The sequence below is a fragment of the Heterocephalus glaber genome, unplaced genomic scaffold, assembly GCF_053883595.1.
Source record: "Heterocephalus glaber isolate CG9 unplaced genomic scaffold, H.glaber_assembly_v1.0 deba00000122, whole genome shotgun sequence".
Taxonomy (NCBI): domain Eukaryota; kingdom Metazoa; phylum Chordata; class Mammalia; order Rodentia; family Bathyergidae; genus Heterocephalus; species Heterocephalus glaber.
This window is the reverse complement of record NW_028258138.1, coordinates 74776389-74799416: the sequence shown is the minus strand read 5'-3', so window position 1 is coordinate 74799416 and position 23028 is coordinate 74776389. Positions and strand designations below refer to the sequence as shown.

The 23028-nt window shown below is 43.0% G+C and overlaps 1 protein-coding gene and 1 pseudogene across 26 annotated transcripts in view; one reads left to right on the top strand and one right to left on the bottom strand.

Moving 5' to 3' along the window:
* Kalrn (kalirin RhoGEF kinase) overlaps positions 1 to 23028 on the bottom strand; it is a 698268-nt gene that overhangs the window by 410283 nt on the left and 264957 nt on the right. For all 26 annotated transcript variants that reach the window (XM_021259403.2, XM_021259427.2, XM_021259411.2 and 23 more), the window contains exon 6: positions 7196 to 7318. In XM_021259403.2, the coding sequence (XP_021115062.1) occupies positions 7196 to 7318 (123 nt within the window). The remainder of the gene's footprint in view (positions 1 to 7195; positions 7319 to 23028) is intronic.
* On the top strand, positions 9553 to 13634 carry LOC106009537 (BEN domain-containing protein 3 pseudogene; annotated as a pseudogene).

Below are 23028 nucleotides of genomic sequence, written 5' to 3'. Positions count from 1 at the left end.
GTCTTATGATACAAATCTTATCAGAATCAGCTTCTGACATATACTAACTAAATTCAAGTGAAATATAAAAATGTTACTCTTAAGAGATCTTTATTTTCTTTCCCACATTTTGTGATATTATTGCCATATATATTATATCAAAAATATTTCAAATTCAATATTAGATTATAATTATCACCTTTTATAATTACATGTCTCTTCAAGAAGCTGAGACAAAAAAGGGAGTTAGTATATATTTACAGCTTTTATTCTATTAATATTTTATTTCTGGATATCTTTCTTTATACCTGTGCATTCCAGTACTATCTGGAGTTATTTTCTTTGCCCAGTACAGATTTTCTTTCAACTACCTCCTTTGTGCTGTCATTGGCAAACATATTACATTTCTCTATGTTATATACCCAATGATACATTACATAGACATTATTTCATACAACTGCTTTTGAAATTAGTTAGAAAAGGAAGGAGAAAAAATATGCATTTATTCTGTCTTTTATAGTCACATAATTATCTTTATCAGTGTTGTCTGTTAGTGTGGATTCAAATTACTGTCTGGATCACTTGCTTTCAGCCTAAAGAACTTTCTTTTATTATTTCTCTTTCTTTATTTCTCTGTGACCAATAATTTGGTTAAAGTTTAACCTATGCCTCCAACGTATCTATCAATCTTCTCCGAATTATCTTTCACCAGATCTTCCTTATGGGCATTTTTGAGAGTGCTCCTGCCTTAAACTTCTCCAGCCTCTGCTACAAATAAAGTCAGTTCCTTTGGGAAAAGACAATGGCATAGTATGTTTCTACCCTTAAGCACAATCTGCACCATCACTCTAGAGTTTGGGTTGCAGATAGTGATGTGCTTTCCTGAGTGATACCCTCACTTGAGGAGCTAAATTCAGTGAAATGAGATGAGTAACAGGTCTTCTTGGCTTGCCTCTCCCAGTAAGGGTGATTGGGGCCCTAATATTCTCAACAGCACCGTACCCATCATACAGCTGCTAATCCCTGAGCAAGGAGTGGTCAGAAAAAGAAGAGTCCCCACCTGTAGGTCACACTCACCCAGAACTTAGCCTCAGCAATGGGTGGCTTAGGACAAGATAAGAAGTATTTTATTCAAGAAGATAGGCTTTATTTAGCTGGTAGTCTGGGGGAAAGGAGACCTTATTTCCTTGTGAGGTTTCCATCCTACTAAGCTGGGAGAATAGGGAAAAAGAGAGAGGTGGTCCTGATTCAAATATCACAGACACACTATTTTTTTATCAAATTTTAGATTTTTTGAATAAATGCTTCTTCATTTGCTGTATACACTTAAGATTATTTCCAGAGACTTTTAGTTGTTTTAAAATAATTTTCACTACTTTCAATGGAGAATACTTCTACAGAGTTCCTATCATGTTGAAAATGGATTGTCTTTCAGAACCTATGATATTTTGTTTTAGGGGTAACAATTTTAAATTTATGGATCTCCAGAGAACAACAGTTCTCTAACTTTAATGTGCATATAAATCACCTGGGAGACTTGGTAAAAATGTAAATTCCTAGGGCTCCACCCACATAGAGATTATGATTTTCCAGGACTGGGGTATAAGTCCAAAAGAAACATATATATACATATATATATATTTTTTTTTTTTGGTACCGGGGATCGAACTCGGGTCCTTGCGCTTGCACAGCAGGCGGCAGAACCACTGAGCTAAATCCCCAGCCCAAAGAAACCTATATTTTTTTAAAGCAGGCTCTCTACATGATTGTTTGAAAAAATTGTGCTAAAAAAGGATAATGCATACTAGATAAGACTGATGATGATGATGTTCTTCTTCAACAGATTCTATGTCTATAAGGGACTTTGCACCATGTCAGGGTGAAAAATTGGCAAGTTAAGTATTATGACAGTGTGTGTGTCTCTGTGTCTGTGTTTGTGTAAATCAAAATCTAGAAATTGTGTTATTATAGGAAGTGCTACAGGATCATGATTTGGGGCTACCAAGAATCAGTGATGATAGGGGACCCACAGTAATGCTTCTCAGAGTAAGAACAGGAGATCACCTGCCTCAGAATCTTCATTTCTTTGGCATCACATCTGGCCTTTCCTTGGTGATGCCATTTATAATTTCTCAGAACAGAGGATATCACAGGCTTTGTTGCAATTGGTCTGATTTGCACACCATCAAGTGGCAATATGTGCCTCTAGTGAGCAAATTAATAGGATTAAAGCAGCTATCAAGCATGTCAGAGCAGAAAGGATTCCTATGACCCAGCTGCACACTGTTATCACTAATGTGAATCCTCACAGTCATAATAATAGAAAATGAATACCATTTCATATTTTAAAACTCTAGACAGAAGCCATTAGCAATGTACTTTTTCCCAAAGAACTGGCTAATTAAAATTGTAAATAAGGTTGTGTTATGTTTGTACATACTCGAGTGTCTTTCTCATGAAAAACCACAATGTGGATGGCTGCACAACTGCTCTCTGCATACTACAACCTGCCTCACTTGCATCTGCTCACACTCTCATCACAGGAGAAGGCCACACTCAGGGGAAGGAGAATTTATGAGAAATGTTTTCCCAACAAAAGGAAGAACTAAGAAAAAGGAGGGCCTCAGAGAGCTGTGGAAACCTGGCTTTTTAAATTACTGCAGGAAGCCAGAGGATATTTTCCAAACTGGGTTTAGTAGGTGGATGTTATTAGCATTATGGTTATTATTGATCACAAGAAGAGAACTCCTCAATAGAAATTGAAAAGAAACATAACAAAAATTCAAAGATCAACCAATTTCAGCATTTTTCTTCCAGATTTGCTCATGTACATACTGAGTAGGGTATTACTCCCACACTCCCAGTATGTTAATAATTGGTGAGCTTTATTGGTACCAATTCATAAACAAAATTGAGGAAATTTCAGATTTCTTTTCCATGATTTTAATGACATGCAATTATTTCTCTTTACTATGGACTGAATTATACCCTTCCCCAAATTTCTACATTGAAGCTCTAACTCCTAGTACCTCAGAATGCATTTGAGATAGGGTCTTTAAAGAGGTAATTAAGTTAAAATGGAGCCATGAGGGTGAACCCTGATCCAATCTAGTGTCCTATAAAATGAGGAGATTTAGACACAAAAGGAGACACCAGGGTGTTTATGCTCCATATTCACAGAAAAAAGGCCACATGAGGGCACAGTGGGAAGCCATCATCTGCGAGTCACGAACACAGGCCACCAGAGAAACCAGTCCTGCCAACACTTTGATCTTGGGCTGTAAGCACCCAGAACTGTGACAAAATAAAGTTCTGTAGTTTAAGGTACGAAGGCTGTGGTGTTGTGTTATGTTATGTTGTGTTATGCTCTAGAAATGAATACATTCAGTAATTGCTGCCCTTATTGCAGTTGGGTCTTTCACCAGTGTGTAAACCCTAGACATAGGGGAACAAAATGTAAAAAACAGGTAATGCACAGCTAAGCATCTTAGTTTATAAGCTCATGTGCCTAGGACTGATTTAAATTATAAGGTTTTTGGTATAATAGAGTTAATTCATATACTGTCAGTAAGTATCAATGAATGAACAACGAATCTTCAATGTTGATTACCAGCTGAAAAATGTAACCCATCTTTCTCCCTCATCTAAATTAGCCCTTGTTTACCCTCTGTCACAGCATCCCTTACTCTTCTAACATAAAACTATGGGTTTGTAATTACACATTTATTTGTGGGATGATGTATTTAACATCTATCTCTTTACTGAAAACTTGATGGCACATAACCATCTATGTTTTCTTCACCACTATACGCCCAGCCCCTAGCACAATGTCTGATCCTTTCTTTGTTCAATGAATGAATAAAGAAGTCATGATGTTCTTGAAATATTAAATTGGGAGGACTGATGGATAGGCTTTAGGATTCTCTTATATCTCTTGAAAGTATCTAAAAAAATTTTGTTTGGGGCCGGGGATTTAGCTCAGTGGTTCTGGCGCCTACCTCGCAAGTGCAAGGTCCCGAGTTCGATTCCCGGTACAAAAAAAAATTTTTGTTCACATACACATTTCTCTCTTTGGGAAGAGGACCCACCACCTTCATTAGATTTCAAAGGGGTCTGTGACTGCCTCCCAAAGTGAAAAGTTATTGGCCTATTTCAGCCATAATACACAGAAGATTCAATGGCAAAGAACTTACCTGAAACAGAGTATGCTAGATGTATGTTTATGTACAGATTTGTGGATATATGTAAAGGTGTGTGTATAACTGCCAAAAGTAGAGACAGAAATGTTTCAATGCATTTGTAGAACCCTCCACATTCCTACTGTCCCCGAAGAGCTGATCATTCCTATAGTAACTGGGCTTCAGCAGTAGCCACTTGGATTCATCTGTTTATTGGCAGCAACATTCATCATACAGGCCAAGGAAAAAGGAGCCTGTAATTCCCTTCTTTCACCTGTTTGGGATGCTGCCATCCCTTTATGTAGGAAGTTCCTTTTAATAACAAACTTCCCAGTTAACAAAGGCAATTTGATCAAACAACCTGGGATTTCTCTACCCTCATCCTGCAGCCTGAAAGGAAATCCAGCCTAATCAGGCTAAAGAGGCCTCTGGGCACTGGGACAGTCAAGGTGGAGGGAGGCTCAGGACAGGCTGGAACATGCTAATAGGTTCTTGGGTATTAAATCTCTTCTCTTGCTCCCAGTTCCAGAAAATATTTTCCTCCAATAAATTTCTTCCCTCATTTCTGTCCTAAAAATGGAGACCTCAACAGTAAATTTATCAGAACAAAGGTTTTCTTGAAGTACCATTAATTCTCCGTTACCCATACTACCAGAGGAAACCAGAAGTGCAGATAATTCAGAGTCAAAGGCTCTTTCCATTTAGCTTTGTAGTGCATTGTTTCAAGGGGCTTGGTGGCAAACTTACCTCTCTAATTATGTTTGTCTTTGTTGCTTATTAAAATGAATTTGCCTCAGGGCTATGCGGATGGGTGCCATGAAAACTCTGGCACAGAATTTTTGACACTCATCAGGGGAAATGCACAAGGCACACAGATAATCAAACTTGACTAGATTTGAGTTCACATTCTTAATCACCTGTGATCAATTGCTTTGCTCCTCTGTGACTAAAGTGAGCCAGAGATGAGAAACAATTATAGAAGATAGTTTGGAGGGAATGAATCTTTACATTTAGATGAAGACTCAAGACTGAGCTGTGGCCAAAGCTGATAACACAATCAATGTGCATAATTTCTCTGCCTGGTCTCACAACCATCTTTTCTGCAGCCAGACTGATCTTTCTGGGCAAATCTCAGTATGTTCATCTCTTCCTAACACCCTTTGGGGGCTCTCTGTGTTACTCGTTAGGACTGCCACAACTGTCCTTTTCTCTCCTTGTCAACATGTTTCTAGTCATTTGGAGTTAGATGTGGTAATGTGATTGGCTTTGGCCAATGAAATGTGCATGAAAGTTGGCCAATGAAATGAGAGTGTCACTTGCAGGTAGAAAGTTTCAAAGCCAGCATGTGCTTGACTCCACATTCTATCTGGCAAAGCAATTGACAGCATCTATAATAACAGTTATTCCACCCACCCTGGTCCCTGGTGACTGCGATGCCTTTAGTGACAAGTGTGTGGCAGAACAAGAAACAAAGCTTTGTTGTTTTTAACGGCTGAGATTTAAGGTTCTAGCTCAGCATTATCTCTATCATTGCACATATCAAGGCACATCATGATTTTTCTCTCTTCAACTAGATACTGAGCAACTTCAGGCCAGCATTATTTCTTCTTTAGTGTTTTAAGTTGAGCACATAACATATTTAAAGCAAGTGAGTAGAAAGTGAAATTATCTTCCTTCCTGGTCTCTGCAATCCTCCAGGTTTGTGTTTTTCTACACTTGCCCTATTCCCAGCATCATCACTGCAATGAAAAGATATCTTTTGTTTTTCAGATCTATAGAAATGATAGAGCTATTCCTCTGGACCAACCTTGTGCAAGAAGGAAGAACAGAGGGGAATAAGAGAGATATGTCAAAGCACATTTAGGGTTCAGTCATTGGGGATATAATAGGTTTAAGTAATGGACAGAATTTCAAAATAAAGCTTTGGGGTAGCCGTGTGGAAAAAACAGTATGCTAAAGTATTAGGTTTGTGAGGGGTCACACGTGTCATGTGGACCGGATGCCTATCTCATCAGCATCATAATACCAGCATTCACTGATGACTTACCATGTGCCAGGCACAGTTCCAAATGCTTGACAACTACATAACTCGCTGAATCTTCAAGCCACCTTACAAGATAGCTATTATTACTTATATTTTATAGATGAAAGAACTGAAGCTCAGAAGGGCAAATTTCCTAAGGACCACAGAGGTGGTAAATGGTCTTCTCTGACTTCAGCACCTTCAGCACCTGACTTTAGCTCCTGTCCTGAGAGCTCAATAACTCCATTGAGTCCCACTCCCCACCCCATGAGCCATGTGATGCCTCCCCCTCAAATTGCCACCCCCAGACCAACACAGAGCAGTTCTACTCCTTTCTCTCCAAATCAGCCCTTCCAATAGTTAGGTAGTAATCATGTATCACATAGGGTTTTCTCTTTCCACTGTAAACAGTACCAGTTTACTCTACAGTTCCCAGTGTGCCACAGCTTGACTCTTTTCACTATTCCAGCTCTGTGACTCACACATGCTGGGGATCAAAAAAATGTCAATGGAATGGAACTTCTAGTTCCTCCCTCAGCTAAGGCCTCCTACCATCCCAAGTACATTCCTTTCATGGTATAAAGTAGGGTCCATAATCTACTCCAGGAACAACAGGATGGTTATGTGCCCTGCACTCACTCTCCATCTGAAAAATGGACTCCAGAGGATCTGTGTGTTCCAAGCTCCTCATTCTGTCTCTCTGTCTCTCTGGCTCTGTCTCTATCTCTCTCTCTCTCTTTTCCTCTCTCTTTTTTTTTTTTTTTTGGTGGGACAAAGGATTGAATCCTTGTACTGAGCTACAACTTCAACCCTTTTTATATCTTATTTTGAGTCAGAGTTTTGCTAAGTCACTAAATTATTCAGCTGGACTCAAACTTACAATCCTTCTGCCTCCCCGAGTGCTGGGATTACAGGCATGTACCACCATGCTTACTCAGGATGCCCCTCCGTTTTTTGGCCCAGCCCACACCCCATCAGGCCACACAGGCATGTTGAGAATAGATCCTCTGCTTACCATGGAGTTCATGGCGAAGTGATTGTGCTGTGTCTGGAGGTCTAGGGCATGCTGGTAGCTGACTCCAATCTCCGTGTGGCTCTGGAGAAATAATTCCTTGTTGTGGCTTATCCAGTCAAACATCTAGAAGGGACAATAAAGTATTGTGATCAGAGGTGTCATGGGTCTGACAGAACAAAACATTCAGAACAATCGAGGAAAACAAATCCCACTTGCAGGTTCCCAGTAAGAACCAGTCATCATTCTCAGAGCTAAGATGGGCCATAGTCTGGTTTCTCAGAAGCTGTCTCATTTCTAGCACAGAGATCCACTAGCAGTTCCTGAGTCCTCTAAGTAAAAAGGAGAAAATGAGTGACAGAATTAGGGAGATGGCAGAGGAAGTTGTTTACTACCTGGAATGTCTGCCCTTTGTAAAAACCTTTAAAGATCCTCAAAAAGGCACCATGCTTGCTTTTGGGACAGATGGTCAGGGGTAATCAGGGAGGCCTAACCCATTTTCTGCTGCACTAGTATTAGAGAGAATCACTCACAGAAAGCAACAGGAGCATCCTTGTATTCTCCTGTCCAATTTGCATACTACTCAACTACACAGAGTGGTGCACTGATCCTGAACAGAATCAACTTCTAACTCTACTTCTTTGCACTTCTAGGGTTCATACTACTGCCCAATGGGAACCAGAGGAGGGGGATTTGAAGAGAGTGCTGCTTGCTGCTGGCACAATGAGCACTGAGCCATTTCCTCTTCCTAACTCTAAACTGGTTTTCCTTTAGGTATCTACCCCTCCTCCAGGCAGCCTGCATACTCCAAGGAAAGCTGACCAGAACCTCAGCTCCAGGGTGTTCCTAGCTCTTCAGGACACCAGACCTAACCCAGTCAATGTACAGTATTTCCCAACCATCAGAGTGTTTTCAGAAATAAAAATGTGATCTGATTGAGTTCAATAAAATGTTAGGGATGTATGTTGGAAACTCCTGGAAAAAGAGAACCCTAGTTCTCTAAATGTGCCTTTAATTCCTCTAATATTGTCATGTGTATTGCTGGCCTCACATTGCTGCAGTCATTCTGCTGGAAGTCTGGGAGTGAAGCCAACCCAGAGAAAGGGTGGCGTCAAGGCAACTGCAGGAAACACGTAGAGCTTGACTGAGCCTTGCCCAATCTCCACCTTGTCTCTGGATTTCCTGAGAACCTGAGTCAAGAAAGCTTTTGTATTATTCAAGCCAGTGTAAGTTGGATTTTGTGTAGCTTTCTGCCTCTGAGCATTCAGGTGATACACCAAGAAGGGTGTGAAAAGTACACCTGGAGAAGGAGATTGCTCTTCTTGGTGCTGCAGCTCCATGGATTAGGAAGGGACAAAGGCTACTGCCTGGTTGCAGAGTGGAGCCAGGAGAAGCTGAAGACAAGACCAGCTCCAGAGATGGCAAAGACTGAATCAGCTTTCCTGGAGGCATATCTGTGGCCCTATCCCATGACTTCCCTTTGTACAGAAGAGTGAAATCACTTTTTCAGTTACATCCAACCAACATTTACAGGGCACCTGCCACATGCCAGGCACTATCCAAGGTGACAGAAAGGGAAAAATAATTAAAATGTAGTCCTGGAGAGTAAGTGACTTAAAGGCTAGTGTGGGAAGCTGACATGGGCACAGATGCAACTTCAGTACAACTTGGTATACACACAATTGAATCACAATTTTGAAAAATCTAGAGATACAACAGAGGCTTTTTCAGGAAAGACAGAAGAAGGTCCTTCAGCCACCCTTTGGGGAGTGGAGAAGGAGAAGCAGAGAAGGCTTCCCAGGGGAGGTGACCCCTGCATTGGGCCTTGACTCAGGGAAGAATCAGCCAGGTGAAAGCCAATGGGACACAAACAGGGTGAGCACAGGACAAAACTGAGGGGCACCCCATTGTGTGGCAGGCACTGAAAGCACCTCAGTTGTGCTTCTGGAGCCTATCTCAGGAACTGTGGTTGGGAAGCAGGTGGGATAGGCTGATCATGAAGAGCTCTGCATGTAGGTTTCAGGGAATGTGCACTGCACAGAAGGTGATGATAGAGGGCACTAAGCTGGACAGTGAAGTGTGAAGGAGCCCTAATAGCAGCATGGGATGTGGATTACAGGAAAAAAGCTGGAACAGCTATGAAGCTGTTACACAGTCCTGATGGGACTGAGAGCCTGCAAACCTTGATTAGGGAGTGGCAGTGGAGAAATGGGCAGATTTGAGAGCTACTGGGGGAAGGATGGACAATCAACATTGTTAGGGAAGGGAAGAGTAAGGAAGAGCTAGATTCTGGCATGGCACCTTGATACTTGCAATTAAAGGTGCCATCACTGGGGCAATCTAGAGACAAGGGTAAGAACATGGGGTGGGGTCAGGTAGAGGGTGGATAATGGGCTCCATTTCCCAATGGAAATGGGTTCCATTTCCTCTAAAATGAGTTTGAAAGGCTTATTAGAGTTTCAGGTCAACATATCCTGTAGGCAGTTAGATTTATGTGTCTGGAGGCCCAGAGAGAGAGAGATCAGGGCTGTAACAACTCATATCTAAGTATAAAAACATCATCTTCTGAAAGCAAATGCGCATGATTTGGCGATTATTTCCTACTTGAATTACTCAGGTCACTTCCATCTACCTACATTGACAATTAAGAAAGAATAAAAGTATCATTCTTCGCTTTCCAGTGTCAGAGGATTTGTTTCAGGCTGGGGCTCCTGTAGAAGCTGAGTCGATATCTGTGTGGCGTACACTATTCTGTGTCCACCAGCCACAGCCAGCCGCTCATCACAGTGGTCAAACCTTTTCTTTCTCCTTTAATTATTACATGGGACAAGGGGAAAAGAAGACAGGTGCCCCAGGAGTTTAGATGATTCTCATTCTATAATTTTTGATCTTTAAAATTCTGCCTCCCAAACCCATTTAAAAATAATTTGTCATCTCCTTTCTTTACTGACAAAAGAATCAATAAAGTTAATGAAAATCTGAAAAGCCTGAAGTCCTTGGAACTTGTGATGGAAAGTACTCACTTCCTATACTTAATTGGATATCTCAGTAGCCCAAAAAGGACCTCCCCTATATTTTCTTTTAAATGACCATTTAGATATGCAAATAAGCAGCTGAGTTATTACTAGCACCAGAATGACCATATTGCTCGGCACCACGTCCCTGATGGACTACAGAGCAAGGGCATCTGGACATGGGCCAAGCAGGATGGAAAGCAATGCAAAAATGAATTAAAAGATGGGTGCCTGTGGAGAGTGCCACAGAACCATCCATCTCGTTGAATCGCTCTTCACAGAAAGTGGCCTGTATCCATGCCATTCCACTTTATACTATGTTCTACATTTGGAGCACAGGAGCTGCTTGCTGGCAGGCAAGGCAATCTGAAGTTTAGCTTGTGCTGGAGCTAATGTTCCAAAGATAAAAAGCAGAGAAGATAAGACCTGCTCTGGAGACTGAAGTAGGAGAATCACAAGTATCAAGCCCAGCCTGGGCAACTTAATGACTTAGTAAGAGATTGTTTCAGAATAAAAACAAATAAATAACATTGAGGAGGTAGCTCAGTGTAAAGGCCTTAGGTTCAATCCCCAATACCAAAACTAGTATATTCATTGCTATAACTTATATTTCCAACATTCTGAATGAAAAATTATCAGTGAGAAAACTAGTGTTTCACAGAGTACAGCAGTTTTTAGTCCTGCCCTAGCATTTATTGGGTGATCTTGAGTTCAAAATGTCCACTGGCACACAGCATCTCCCTGCACTGTCAAAATAGCCCCATGCAGTAGGCTGAGAGTGAGGATGCTGCTCTGGACTGCTCACTGAGCTCCAGGACTTCGGAGGAGCACCCTCTAGATAGCGTCTTCACCACCCTCCAAGTCTCCAGCAAGGGCTGGCAGCTGGGCAGCGATGGCCAGCCAGCCAGTGTTGCCAGTGTGACGAGGAGGCGGCTGATACCCGAGGTGCTGCTGGCAGGCATGTGGAACCAGGAGAACAGTTCAACCTGCCAGGGCAATGGAGAAACCGGCTGGCAGGGGCAGGAATGTGGGCTCTGCATGACTGGGCAAGGAGGAGCCCTGCAATGACATAACTACCCCTTCCTACAAGATGCCTCTCTATGGCATCTCCCACAAGATCATGGAGAAGAACCTGCCCTTGGGGGACCTGCTCCACACCTACGAGGTCTTTGAGAAGCCGAACCCCAGCAACAGCTCCTCCCTACTGTGCCTGCTGAACAAGCCTCAGAAGCTGGACTGCAGTAGCACCAGGGTGGCCACTGATGGTGACCCCAATATCTACTTCCTGATCCAGAAGATGTTCTACATGCTCAACACACTCATGTCCAACATGTCCCAGCTGCATAGCAAGGTGTACCTGCTCTCCCTGGAGGTGAGCCACATCAAGAAGCAGGTGAGCCCCTCTGAGCTGGTGGCCAAATTCCAGCCACCCCCCAAGTACCAGCTGACCACCGATGAACTCAAGCAAATCGTGGACCAGAGCCTGTTGGGCAGTGACTTAGCCTGTTGGCTGCTGGTGCAGCTCTTCCCCAAGCTCTTCAGTGACATGGACTTCTCCTGAGGCTGCAGTGCCTGCGGCTTTGCTGCCAAGCAGAAACTGGAGTCACCGCACCTGCAGCTTATCGGAAACTATGTGGAGTTCTACTACCCCTCTGCGAAGTACACAGCAGTGTGGCAGGCTGAGTGCTGCAGCTAAATGACTTCTTCAGCCACTTCTGGGCCCAGCGGGAAATGGGGGACAGCAAGCCAGGCCAGGTCCCCAGCTTTTTTGAAGCTAAGCAAGTGGACACCAGCCACTTCTTGGATAACAAAGACCAGGAAGAGGTCCTTCTCTGGACAGGAGCAGCACCATTGCCTCTGCCACGTGGTAGACACACAGGACCTAATTGAGTTCCTGGACAAAGCCTTGTTGCCGGGAGTATTTGCTGTCTTCCTCTTCCACTGGCTCTTTCCCAAGTTCTTTGACCGCCAGAAACTGGGTGAGCAGTACAGCTGCTACAGCGATGGCGGCAAGCAGGAACTGGACCAGCAGAAGTTGCAGATCATCCACAACTACACAGAGATCTACTTCCCTGAAATTCAGGAGGAGGAAGCTTGGCTGCAACAGTGCACCTAGCACATCAACAATGAACTGGAGGACCTGGGGCTGGAGGCGGGCAATGAGAGTGAACCCCCAAGGGATGACTGCTACAACTCCTCCAGCCTCCCGGACGACTTCTCCTGACATCTCCATGGTCAAGATGTTGGATAGCTTTGAGGGTAAGCAGCTCGGCCAGTGCTCCAAGATCTGGCTGGTGCCCATTGACTCTGACAAGCTGGAGATCCTGTAGCCCAGCTTTGAGGTGCCAGGCACCAACTGCCTGCTCAGAGAGGAGCAGCTGCGCAACATCTATGAGAGCAGCCTGTCTGTTGGCAACTTCGCCTCTTGTCTGCTGGTGCACCCCTTCCCTGAGCTCTTCACCCATGAGAACCTGTGCAAGCAGTACAACTGCAGCAGCTCCCTGGGCAAGAAGCAGCTGGACCTGGCTCACATCAAGCTGATCCGCCACTATGTGCAGCTGCTCTAACCCCAGGTCAAAACTGACCGCATCTGCACCCTGGAGTTCGTGGGCAAGCTGGACGAGTGCTGCAGCTGTCCAGACACTGAGCAATGCCGCTCCTACCAGCAGCAGTGCAATGTGCGCGTTCTGGGCCCTGAGTGCAGGGACCTGGCCAGCTATGCAATCAATGGCAAGAGGTTCTGAGAGGAGTAGAAGGGGCCCCCACTACCCCCAGAAAGAAGCAGCAAGGACTTCTGTAAGATCCCCCTGGATCAGCTGGTGGTCCCCTCGCCCGACTTCCCGGTGCCTTCTCCCTACCTGCTGTAGGACAAGGAGGTGTGCGAGATCTTGCAGCAGAGCCTGTCTGTGGACAACTTCGCACCCTGCTCCTCGCCAGGCTCTTCCCCAAACTCTTCACAACCATTTCGAGGTTTGAAACAAGAAGCAGCTGGACCCTACGCAGCTGAGGCTCATCCGTCATTACTTGGAAGCCAGCTACCCCTACCCCGTGGAGAAGATGGAGGAGGTGTGGCACTACAAACGTATCTCCAGCATCTATGAGCAGTGTCACCGACCCAATAGGAAAAAGTGTGACATCCTCAAGAAAGCCAAGAAGATGAAGTGATGGGGCTGTGGGCCACCCAGAAACTCAGGATCACAGAAGCCCAAGAGCTGGGCACCGCTGGGTCCGAGTGTCACTGTGGAACACGTGTGGCACCCACAGGCAGGCCCCTTATGTCCACGGGGAGTGGCTTCCCACCTTTGCACACATAAACACCCCCACCCACAAGAAAGGAGTCTTTGATTTCTTGTACTGTGACTTTCCTGGGTCCCCAGTAGTAGCACTGCTGGAGTTTGGGGGGACAAGCTGTGAAGGGGACTGGAGGAACAGGGTCCTCTCCCTGGCTGTGGCCTCCCCAACCCCACAGTGCAGAGTGCAAGCTCAGCAACTCTGGATCACCTCCTCACATTTTACATCTTCCATTTTATCCCCCCACTTTTTAAAATTAAACTGAATCCCTTTGTTTAAAAAAAAAAAATCCCTACACAGATGTTACCATCAGGTTCTCTTCACAGAATGGGAAACAGGTTCAGAAAAGTGAAGCCAAAATCTAGAATTCACTCATACCCAGGGCTTTGTTCACTTAGTGCCTGTGAGAAGCTTCTCCAGACACTGTCTTGCTTCCTAGTCTCTCAGCTGTCAGATCTCCTCTGCTTAGGTGCCACAGGTCAATTACCCTCCAAAGGGCATTGGAGTGCTCCAGTCCAAGAAAGATGTTGTCCCTTACCTAAGACCACTTACTCATCAAGACCCAACAGTGGCTGCCTCTGCTGCTACCCCATCAGGAAGGCATGAAGATGCCTCGGGACAGCTGATTCAAACAGCTCCACTGCACTCAATAAATACTTATTGAATGAATGAGTGAGCCAGAGAGTTGGCTATAGGCTGTACAGTTGCTAATTCCAGAGAGTGGGCCCTTTCTAAGCTCTCTCCAGCTAGGACAGTTTATGATTTGATCTATCTGAATTTGGCTCTGAAGACATGTGAACTAGACTGATGCAAAGATGTAAAGGGGGGGGGCAGGGGCTAAAGAAAATATCTGAATAGTGTTTTCAGATTTTTGATGTTTCTCTTTTGAGAAGCTATAAATGCTGAATTCAAGAAAATGTAATATAACCAAAAAATTCCTTCCAGAGGAAAGTTCATGACTAAATAATGAAATCGCATCTCTTCGTCTGAAACCAACATAGTTTTGTCTCATTAAGATGGATGTTATGTGTGTACTCCTTAACATCATTTTGGTGTTTTTTTAAAACTAAGCTAAGCAACTTTTTTATGCTGGCTAAAGTTTAGTAAAAATATACAAATCTGATTCTTAATAAATTGTACACATTAAAGGAATCTATTTAAATGCAAATTAGGAAAATAAACAGAAACCTTTTTCTATTTCTTTTGAAGATGTGGATAGCAAAAAGATTGTTATTCTGTTCTTAATAAAGCATAAACTATGTCATAGAGCAAAGATATTAAGTAAAGACCTTATGTTTATTTCTTTCATTTGCCATATTTAGTAATAGCATCTGATCAGATTTTTAACTTGCAAACTACTTTATTATCAATTGTTAGTATTTTACACTCTCTAATTACAGATTACAGTGACATTAAAGATGTTCATGTTCAGCTTTGATGAACTGTGAGAGGACAGAAGAAAACCCGTGGATTTCATTTGCCTAACTATGCACATCCCCATATCTGTAGCCTGCACTGTTTGTCCCCTGCAGTAACCCATCTATAAGACCTCATGCCCTGTACAGCATTGACGCTGCCTTGCAGGTGAACCTTGCTGTGTTTGGGAAACAAGGTATCCACTCAATTCTGCAATAAAACCTTATGCATGGTAAAGTACAAAGAATAGAGAAGTCAAGTCAGTACAGTCTATAGTATACACTTTGACAAATTTTTCATTGGTCCAAACCACAGATCCCTCTTTGTAAGATGGGGCTAGCAATTTACACTATTTAGACCTTAGAGTATCAGGGAGATTCAAATAAAGTAATGGATAGGGAAATGCTCTGTTAAGTGCTACCTATGTGATAGGTTTTAAAATCCATATAACGAACATATTCTATTGCATATATTGCCCAAATGTTTTCATTTAGAGCACAAAACAGATTAAAGGTCTGGATTTAAAGTAGTAGGAAGTTCACACTGCAAATTCACCATGGGCTAATGGGAATCACACCTACAGCTCAAGTACAAACACATCCACAGCTCACACAGGGCAACCACAGACATGGCCCAGAAGTACCATTCATTGCACACTCTGGGGCCCAGTGGATGTCTTGGCCCACACAGAGGCTGGTACACTCTCTCAAGTTCTGCCAGAGGGCTCTGGAGTCTTTTTGCTGTTTGTGGGTGGCCTGACCAACAAACAAGAACATTAAGTAAAGACCTCATGCCTCGTAAGATTTCACTGCCTTCTGCTTTACTTCTAAACTCTCCCTTCCCCAGCCTCTTTGCCTCATTTTGCTATGAAAGACCCAGTCCCTTTGGCTCTTAACAGTTTTTCACTCAGGAGAGATGCCTATTAAAATACAATTTTTTTTGGAATCCCTCCTGGAATTAGTTTATCCTGAACATAGAAAAAGCTCAATAAGCCCTTTCTGAGCATGACCCAGGAATAAAATCCTAAAATGAAATGACAAAGGGGCTCTGAAAAAGAAGAATCTCTAAAAATAGAAGTAGGTGAGACCCAAAGGCACGTTTCCCCAACTTCACAATTCTGCTTTCACGGGAACGCTGACTGACCTCAGAGCACATATTTTTGTGCAAACAGAAAAACACACAGACCTCATGTTTGTGTTCTTGCCCAAGAACCTTAAGACCTTTCAATCCTGGCTTTCAGTTATCCATTCTCTTAGGACTGAACTTTCTTGCTTTTCTAAAACAAGGCAAAAAGAGAAAAAAATAAGGACCTCAAAATGTGTACCTTGTTTCCAGGTTCCAAGAATTCCTCACTGAGGGAAGTTACCCCATCTCCTCAGTATCTTGCAAGCCTTGCAGGCTATCAGGGATTTCAGGTTCTAAAGAGATCATCATTACACTGATATCTATGGACAGAGAGGTGGACGGAACATGTGCCTTTAGGCTGTAGGTGTAATAAATACCTATTGCTCTGGGCTCTGCTTGTTTTCCTTTCTGCTTTTGGAAGTCAGATAGCATATTGTTATATATTGTATTAAAAAGAAGTTGTTTGTTGTCATAAATCCAGTCTGCTCTAGGGAGGATAGCTCAGCTGGGTTACCCGGGGAACATCATCACTATAAGCTCAGTAATCAGCCAGGATCCCAAAACTTCACCAACCAGGTTGTGTCTCTGATCTGTAGACATGCTGTCAATTCCATAGCACATTTCTTTCACCTTCCACACCCAAATTATTTAAATTTCAACTCCCTTACATATTGCTCCTAGACTAGAACAGTCCCTATTTCCCTGCAACACAGACAAATGTTCCATTGTGAGCAAAGAGTTCTCAACACTCTTTCCCCTTCTGCATGTTATTCTGACCTTCATTTAACATCCAAGTGCTGTTTTCATGTTAACAGATAAAGATGGTATGTGCCAACATGTTACTAAGTCATAATAAGATGGCAACAACAACCTTACTGAAAAATTGTACCTGGATTGGGAAGAACTATAAATATTTGATGGGAACACCATTCCTTGGGCTTCTCGAGTATGGTGACTTTTGTAACTGGCAGGTTCTTTGGAGGAACCTGGGAAGTTGTGGCAATGGAGTTGTTACAAGATAGTCTGACTCCCATGAGGCATACAGTGTTTAAGCCATGGCAGCTCCTGCAGTTGCCCAATGGAGACCTTGTCCCTTTGTACCTAAGCTGAACTGTTGGGTTGGACTGCTACAGGCACTGCTCTGCTGCAAGTTATAGTTCCTATTGCATACTGTACTCAGCATATCAGTGCCAAAGGCCGCCTACAGTAGTCTTGTGAGTTTGACATTATAGAGACTAGGAAGACCCCTGGTAGGTTTGGACCTTATTTTCAGAGTCAAATTATATTAACAACAGTACTGTATTATCTCTCTTTGTCTTCCCTTTCTCCATTCTCCCTTCTCATTTACAATTTCACTGCATGACAGCAATAATAATGGTAAAAACAATCACAGCAGCTAATATTTATTAAATGTTCACTAGGTGTCAAAGTTCTAAGCACATTACATATATTAACTCACTTAATCCTCCTAATAAGCTCATAGTTATCTCCCCAATATTAACCTCTCTATCATCACTTCCATTTTACAGATTAGAAAACTAACACTCAGGAAGGTTAATTAACTTGCCCAGAGGCACACAGCTAATAAGAAGCCATGCTGATATTCAAACCTAGGAAGTCTAGTTCCAGATCCAGATGCTCTTAACCGTTGTGCTATACCTTCCAATGAACTTGGAACTTCTTGTCTCTCCCTGTCATCAGCAACTTTTCAGAAGTATGATGTGTACCTGCTGCCCTTGTTTCTCCTCCATAAACTTCCACCTCCAGCCTTCAATATGATCTGCTTTACCACTTTCTTGAATCTGGACCCATGCTGAAATCCAGCCACCTCCTAGTTCCTGAGTTCTGCCATCAGTTTGATCTCACCCCAGAGTGAGATGCTGTCTTTTCCAACACTCCACCCTGGTTGAGCCTCTGAGCTGGGGCATTTTCAGTGGCAGGCCATTTGTCTGCAGACAGGATGAGCTTTTCCTTGCTTTTGACAGTCTCTATCCAATAGCAAATTCTCTCAGGGGAACCAGAGCTTTTATATATTTGAACCCTCTTCCTTGATACTTTGTGTCACATCTCAGCACAACAAAAACTATAGGGGGCTGGGGATTTAGCTCAGTGCTTCTGCTGCCTGACTTGAAAGTGCAAGGTCGAGTTCAATTTCCAGAACCAAAAAAAAAAACAAACTATAGGAACATCCTAATTCAGAAAGCTCACCAATCCTCCACCCTACAATGACTGGTCTAGACTTACCTCTCACTTCCACGGCTTCCCCTTCATGGCTTCTTTTCGTGTCTTTCACACCCTACTGTGACATTCTAATAACTGGACCTCAGGCTTCTGTCCTTTCTTCATCAGACCCAGACCATGTGAAAAGGCATACAGGATCAAAACTTCTACAACACTAATGGTATTTCCTATTTGATGTGCCCAAACCCTGTGCCAAGCACCACCATTGTTTAATATCATACAGTCCTTATAATAATGCGGTAATGTTAATTCCATTTTAAACATGGTAAAAATTCAAATTAGCTGGCCATCTGTATCCAAAGGTTTTAAATTCAAGGATTTTCCAACTATAAATTGAAAATATTTTTTTAAAAACTATGCCCAGCCGGGGATTTAGCTCAGTGGTTTCACCACCTGCTGCGCAAGCGCAAGGACCCGAGTTCGATCCCTGGTACCAGAAAAAAAAAAAACTATGCCCAAACTGAACATATACAGACTTTTTTCATCATTTTTCTCTAAACAATGCAGTATAATGATTGTTTACATATTATTTATATTGTATTAGGTATTAGAAGTAATCTAGAAATGATTCAAAGCACCTAGGAGGGTATCTATAGGTTGTATACAGATACTCTGCCATTTTACACAAGGGATCTGAGCATCCTCAGATTGTGGTGCCCTCAGGGGTTCCTGGAATCAACCTGCCATGGATACAGAGGGATGAATGAAGTAAGAGGTGAGGCTAATTGCCTAAGATCACACAGCTTGTAAGCAATGAAGATAAATTTAGAATGTGAAGCCCATTTGAACCTGTAACTCATACAATTTCCTGTTTCAGTGTGCCTTCTAACCACAACTTCCCAGATATTGACAAGAATATATGTGTGCCAACCTTGACACAGTACATTTTACATACATGATCTCCAGCCTCTAATAGCCCTAAGAGGAGATAAAAGATATCATCACCAATTGTTTTCTAGTGAAAAATCAGATTCAGTGAGATTAAATGACTTAGTCAAGGTAACTCAGTCAGAGGAGCATGCTGAAGACTCAAATCAAGGTTTGCATGACCCATACTTTTAAGCCACTATTAAACTGTGTCCCAAATATACACTGAAATCTCAGACTTTCCAGTCACACACTGCCTGTAGATTTCTTATAAACTCATATGCCTGTGGACTCTACACGAATGTCTTAATGTTCCACTAACATCTCAACATCTCATCTTTTCTATTCAAAATATGACCTTCTTCTGACCTCCCATATCTTCATTCCATCACTCAGAGCCAGTCTTCTCTCCCTGAAGAAATAACTCTGGATTATGCCCTTTACCTTCCAAAGTTGCTGCTGCTTATGTCTCAGCCTCTTCTATCTAGATTATTGCAATTACTTCCATAATGGTCTCCCTGACTCCATTCTGTCCCAGGCATTATTAGAGTCCCAGAGAAAAGGATAGAGAAAATGAGACATGATAGACCCTAGAAAGTTCCTTAAAAGAATACATGGGATGAGACATTGGTTCTCCAACAACAATTTCACCCCAGATGATTTGTTCAAATTAATCATGTTAATTTGGTTTCCTTTGTAATTTGGTTCAGGAATGGGCATGTCTCAGCCAGTATAAGCCAATGAAATTAAGGAGAGGTTTGCCTGGGGCTTCTGGAAAGAGGACAGTGTCTATCTCTCTGTCTTCCTCCTGCTTTCCTTCCTTTTCTCCATTCTCCCACACTTCCCTCACTGGGTAAAACAATGAAGCCTGTTGTTTTGTTATTGCTGGATGTTGTCTTATAACCATTAAGGTAAACCTTGGAACAAAAAACTCAGCTGAACAATGATATAGAACGATTCTGGGTTCCTGGTGATCAGCTTTCACTGATTGGTCAATCTTGAATCTCACATTTTCTGTGACTGTTCACTTTAAATTGTGAAACAATATATTTCCTTGACATTTAAGTCAGCCTCCCTCCATTTTTCTGTTTTTTGCAGACCAAAGCATCCTCACATGAATAGCCATGTACTCATGATGGTTAGTATATTTCATTCACTTGTTGATCACTCATTGTATTCAAAACACAGGATTAGAGACTGGTGATAAAAGATCAAGGTCACAGACTAGCAGGGAGACAAAGACCCTTATATCTTGCTAATTTTAACAAAATTTGAAAATTACTGTAAGAGGTGTGCATACTATGGGTTGACAGCAGAGGAGTCTTTGGTCCAACTTGGCAGAGGTGGGGATAGGGAAAAACACAGATGGCTTCCAGGAGGTGGCTATACCTAAACAACACTTCAGACACAACACGATCCATTCAGATGAAGATGTGTTTAGAAAAAGTATCGTAATGAAAGAAAATCACCTGTGCAAGGGCTGGGAGCATAAAACAACAGAATGGGGATTATAAGAGACAGGAAAGGGTCTGGTCATAAAGGGGAAAAGGATAAAAAGCCAGGAATGGGGCCTTTATCCAGGGGCAACAGGGAACCACTGAAGAGCAGGATATGGTTAGATTTGCTTTTAACTCTGAACTGGGTGTCTACACACATGCATGCACACACAGGCATACTTCTCATTGCAAAGGGGAATCTAAGCCAGCCCTGATCTCACAAAACAAAATCAACTAGCACATCACAGCCACTGACAATCTCTGCTCACACTTCCCCCTATTTCTCCCCTCATCCTCTACTTCTTAATGAACCCTGCAATGTCTGGGGCAAAGAAGATAATGCTGATAAACTATGAAAGGCATGAGCACAGTGTGTGATGTATAGCAGATACAGAATGTATGGTTGTTTCTTCCCACCGTCTGGGTTCAGACAGGATAAAGGGGCAGTCACAAAAAGTAGTTGCTTTCTTTTTTGGAGAAAAAAGGATTGGAGAAACCCAGGCTGCAAAATTTCATGTTAAAATCACATCCTGTTCTTGAAAGATGAACCACAGCCCAGCTCTGCCTGGAGAAGCATGTGTTCCTGCTAAGCCTTAAAAGGCCTCTCTCCTCACTCCTGCCTCTCTCGTGCTAAGCGATGTGATGAAGAGTCTCATCAAGTCCATTACTAATATAAATATTTTCATGCCTTAACTGAGGGGTTTTTGTTTTCTGCATTTTTTCCAGTCTGTTTCCCTGGACGAACTGAGTTCCCTACCACACTGCCAAAATGTGCACAACCCTTCTGCGTAAGGAATGGTCATCCAAGAGCCAGTAAGTCAAGCAGACAAGAAGCAGGACCAACTGAGCCAAGAGTCAACCCAGTGCAGCCCTGGGGTATTGACTCCCAATGGCCAAATTCCTTCCATTTAAACCACAAATGCTGATAAAATATTTTCAGGAACAGAGAGAGGGAATGTACTTCACTCACTTCCCAAAATGTAGAATTGAAGTGGTCAAATCTTATTTAATCTAAACTGAAAAAATAGTGCCCAAATTTATCCCACAGCTAAATTTAGGCATCCACTGAGCTCTGGCTCTTGGCAGGTTAATTCAGATGAGCTAATGGTTGTTCCTGGCATACAGGATATACTCAATAAATGGAAACTATTATTGTTACTGCAAAAACAAAGTGTCAGTTGGATGTCCTTATCCAGTCCTCCTACACACCCTAAAATCGGCTGTGCCAATCACTTGCACATCTGTGAACAAGACTCCACGGGGTCTGAGAAGGAAGCAGCTCTCCCTTCGAGGACCCCACTCAGGGGGAAGAAGAGCATGCTATGCTGGAGGGTTCTGTGCTAGGTGGGCTTGACTTTGAAGAGCTGAGGAAGAGAGTCAAGGCCTCCACCCCCTTTTCTCTCTCCTCTCTTCCAGCAGCGGCTCAGTAATGTGGTGGGGTGGGGTGGGAGGTGAGAAGCCATGCAGGAAGCCAGGCTCAGGCACATCCATGCGGAGATGCTTGGTCTTGTTTCTGGTTTCCAGATGCCACCTGGAAAAGTATACCATGCAGAGCTCAGGAAAGATGTGCTGAATGAAGAGGCCAATCACTCCCGACAGCTGTCTGTTCTTTTTACAGTCTTACTCATTGCACTAAGGTAAATTCCTGTGTTTAGATAGTGCCTGTTGTCCCTAAGGGCAGGACAGAAATGTAACTGTTTTGTTAGGTTAAAACCCGAGTTCTGAATGGTGAGGGCATTGCAAAAGTATCCCGGAACCACTCAGCAGTAGGTGGTGCTCTTGTGCCAGCTTAGTGTGAGTGCTCAAAAAGTTTGGTTCCATCAAGCAGCCCAGGGAGGTTACACTGTGCCTTGGTCCCACGTAATCCTTACTTGACTTGGAAATGGATGTGACAAGCCAACAAGAAAGGGCTGGATAAGGGATGCAGGGAGACACTCAGAGGTGAGAAAGAGCATCTTCAACAGGGAGGGCTGGGGAGGGCAGCATTAGAGTTGGACTCTCAATTAGGGGAGGGTTTCATTGGGCAGAGACAGTGGAACAAGCATTCCCAGTGGAATGGGTTGACACCAACAAGGCTATAAAAAAGTAGAAGAAAGCAGAGTCCAGAAGAGGATGTATCCAGTGATAGGAACTGAATGCTCAAGTCTGGTCTGGTCTCACTCCTCTGTGTAGGCCTTTCTGGTTTGTGCCTCTTTTTGCCACCTCAGGACAAAGCTCTCAAAGGAAATCTCTGCAGGCAGTTTAAGCCTCCTGTATGGGATCACCCAGTCCATCTGATCTGTGTGAATGAAGCCAAACACCCTTTTGTTCTCTATACGAGGAAAGGGCATGTCTTCTCTCACCACACACAGTCAGCAAGATGTTTCTATTCCAGAAAAGGCATACT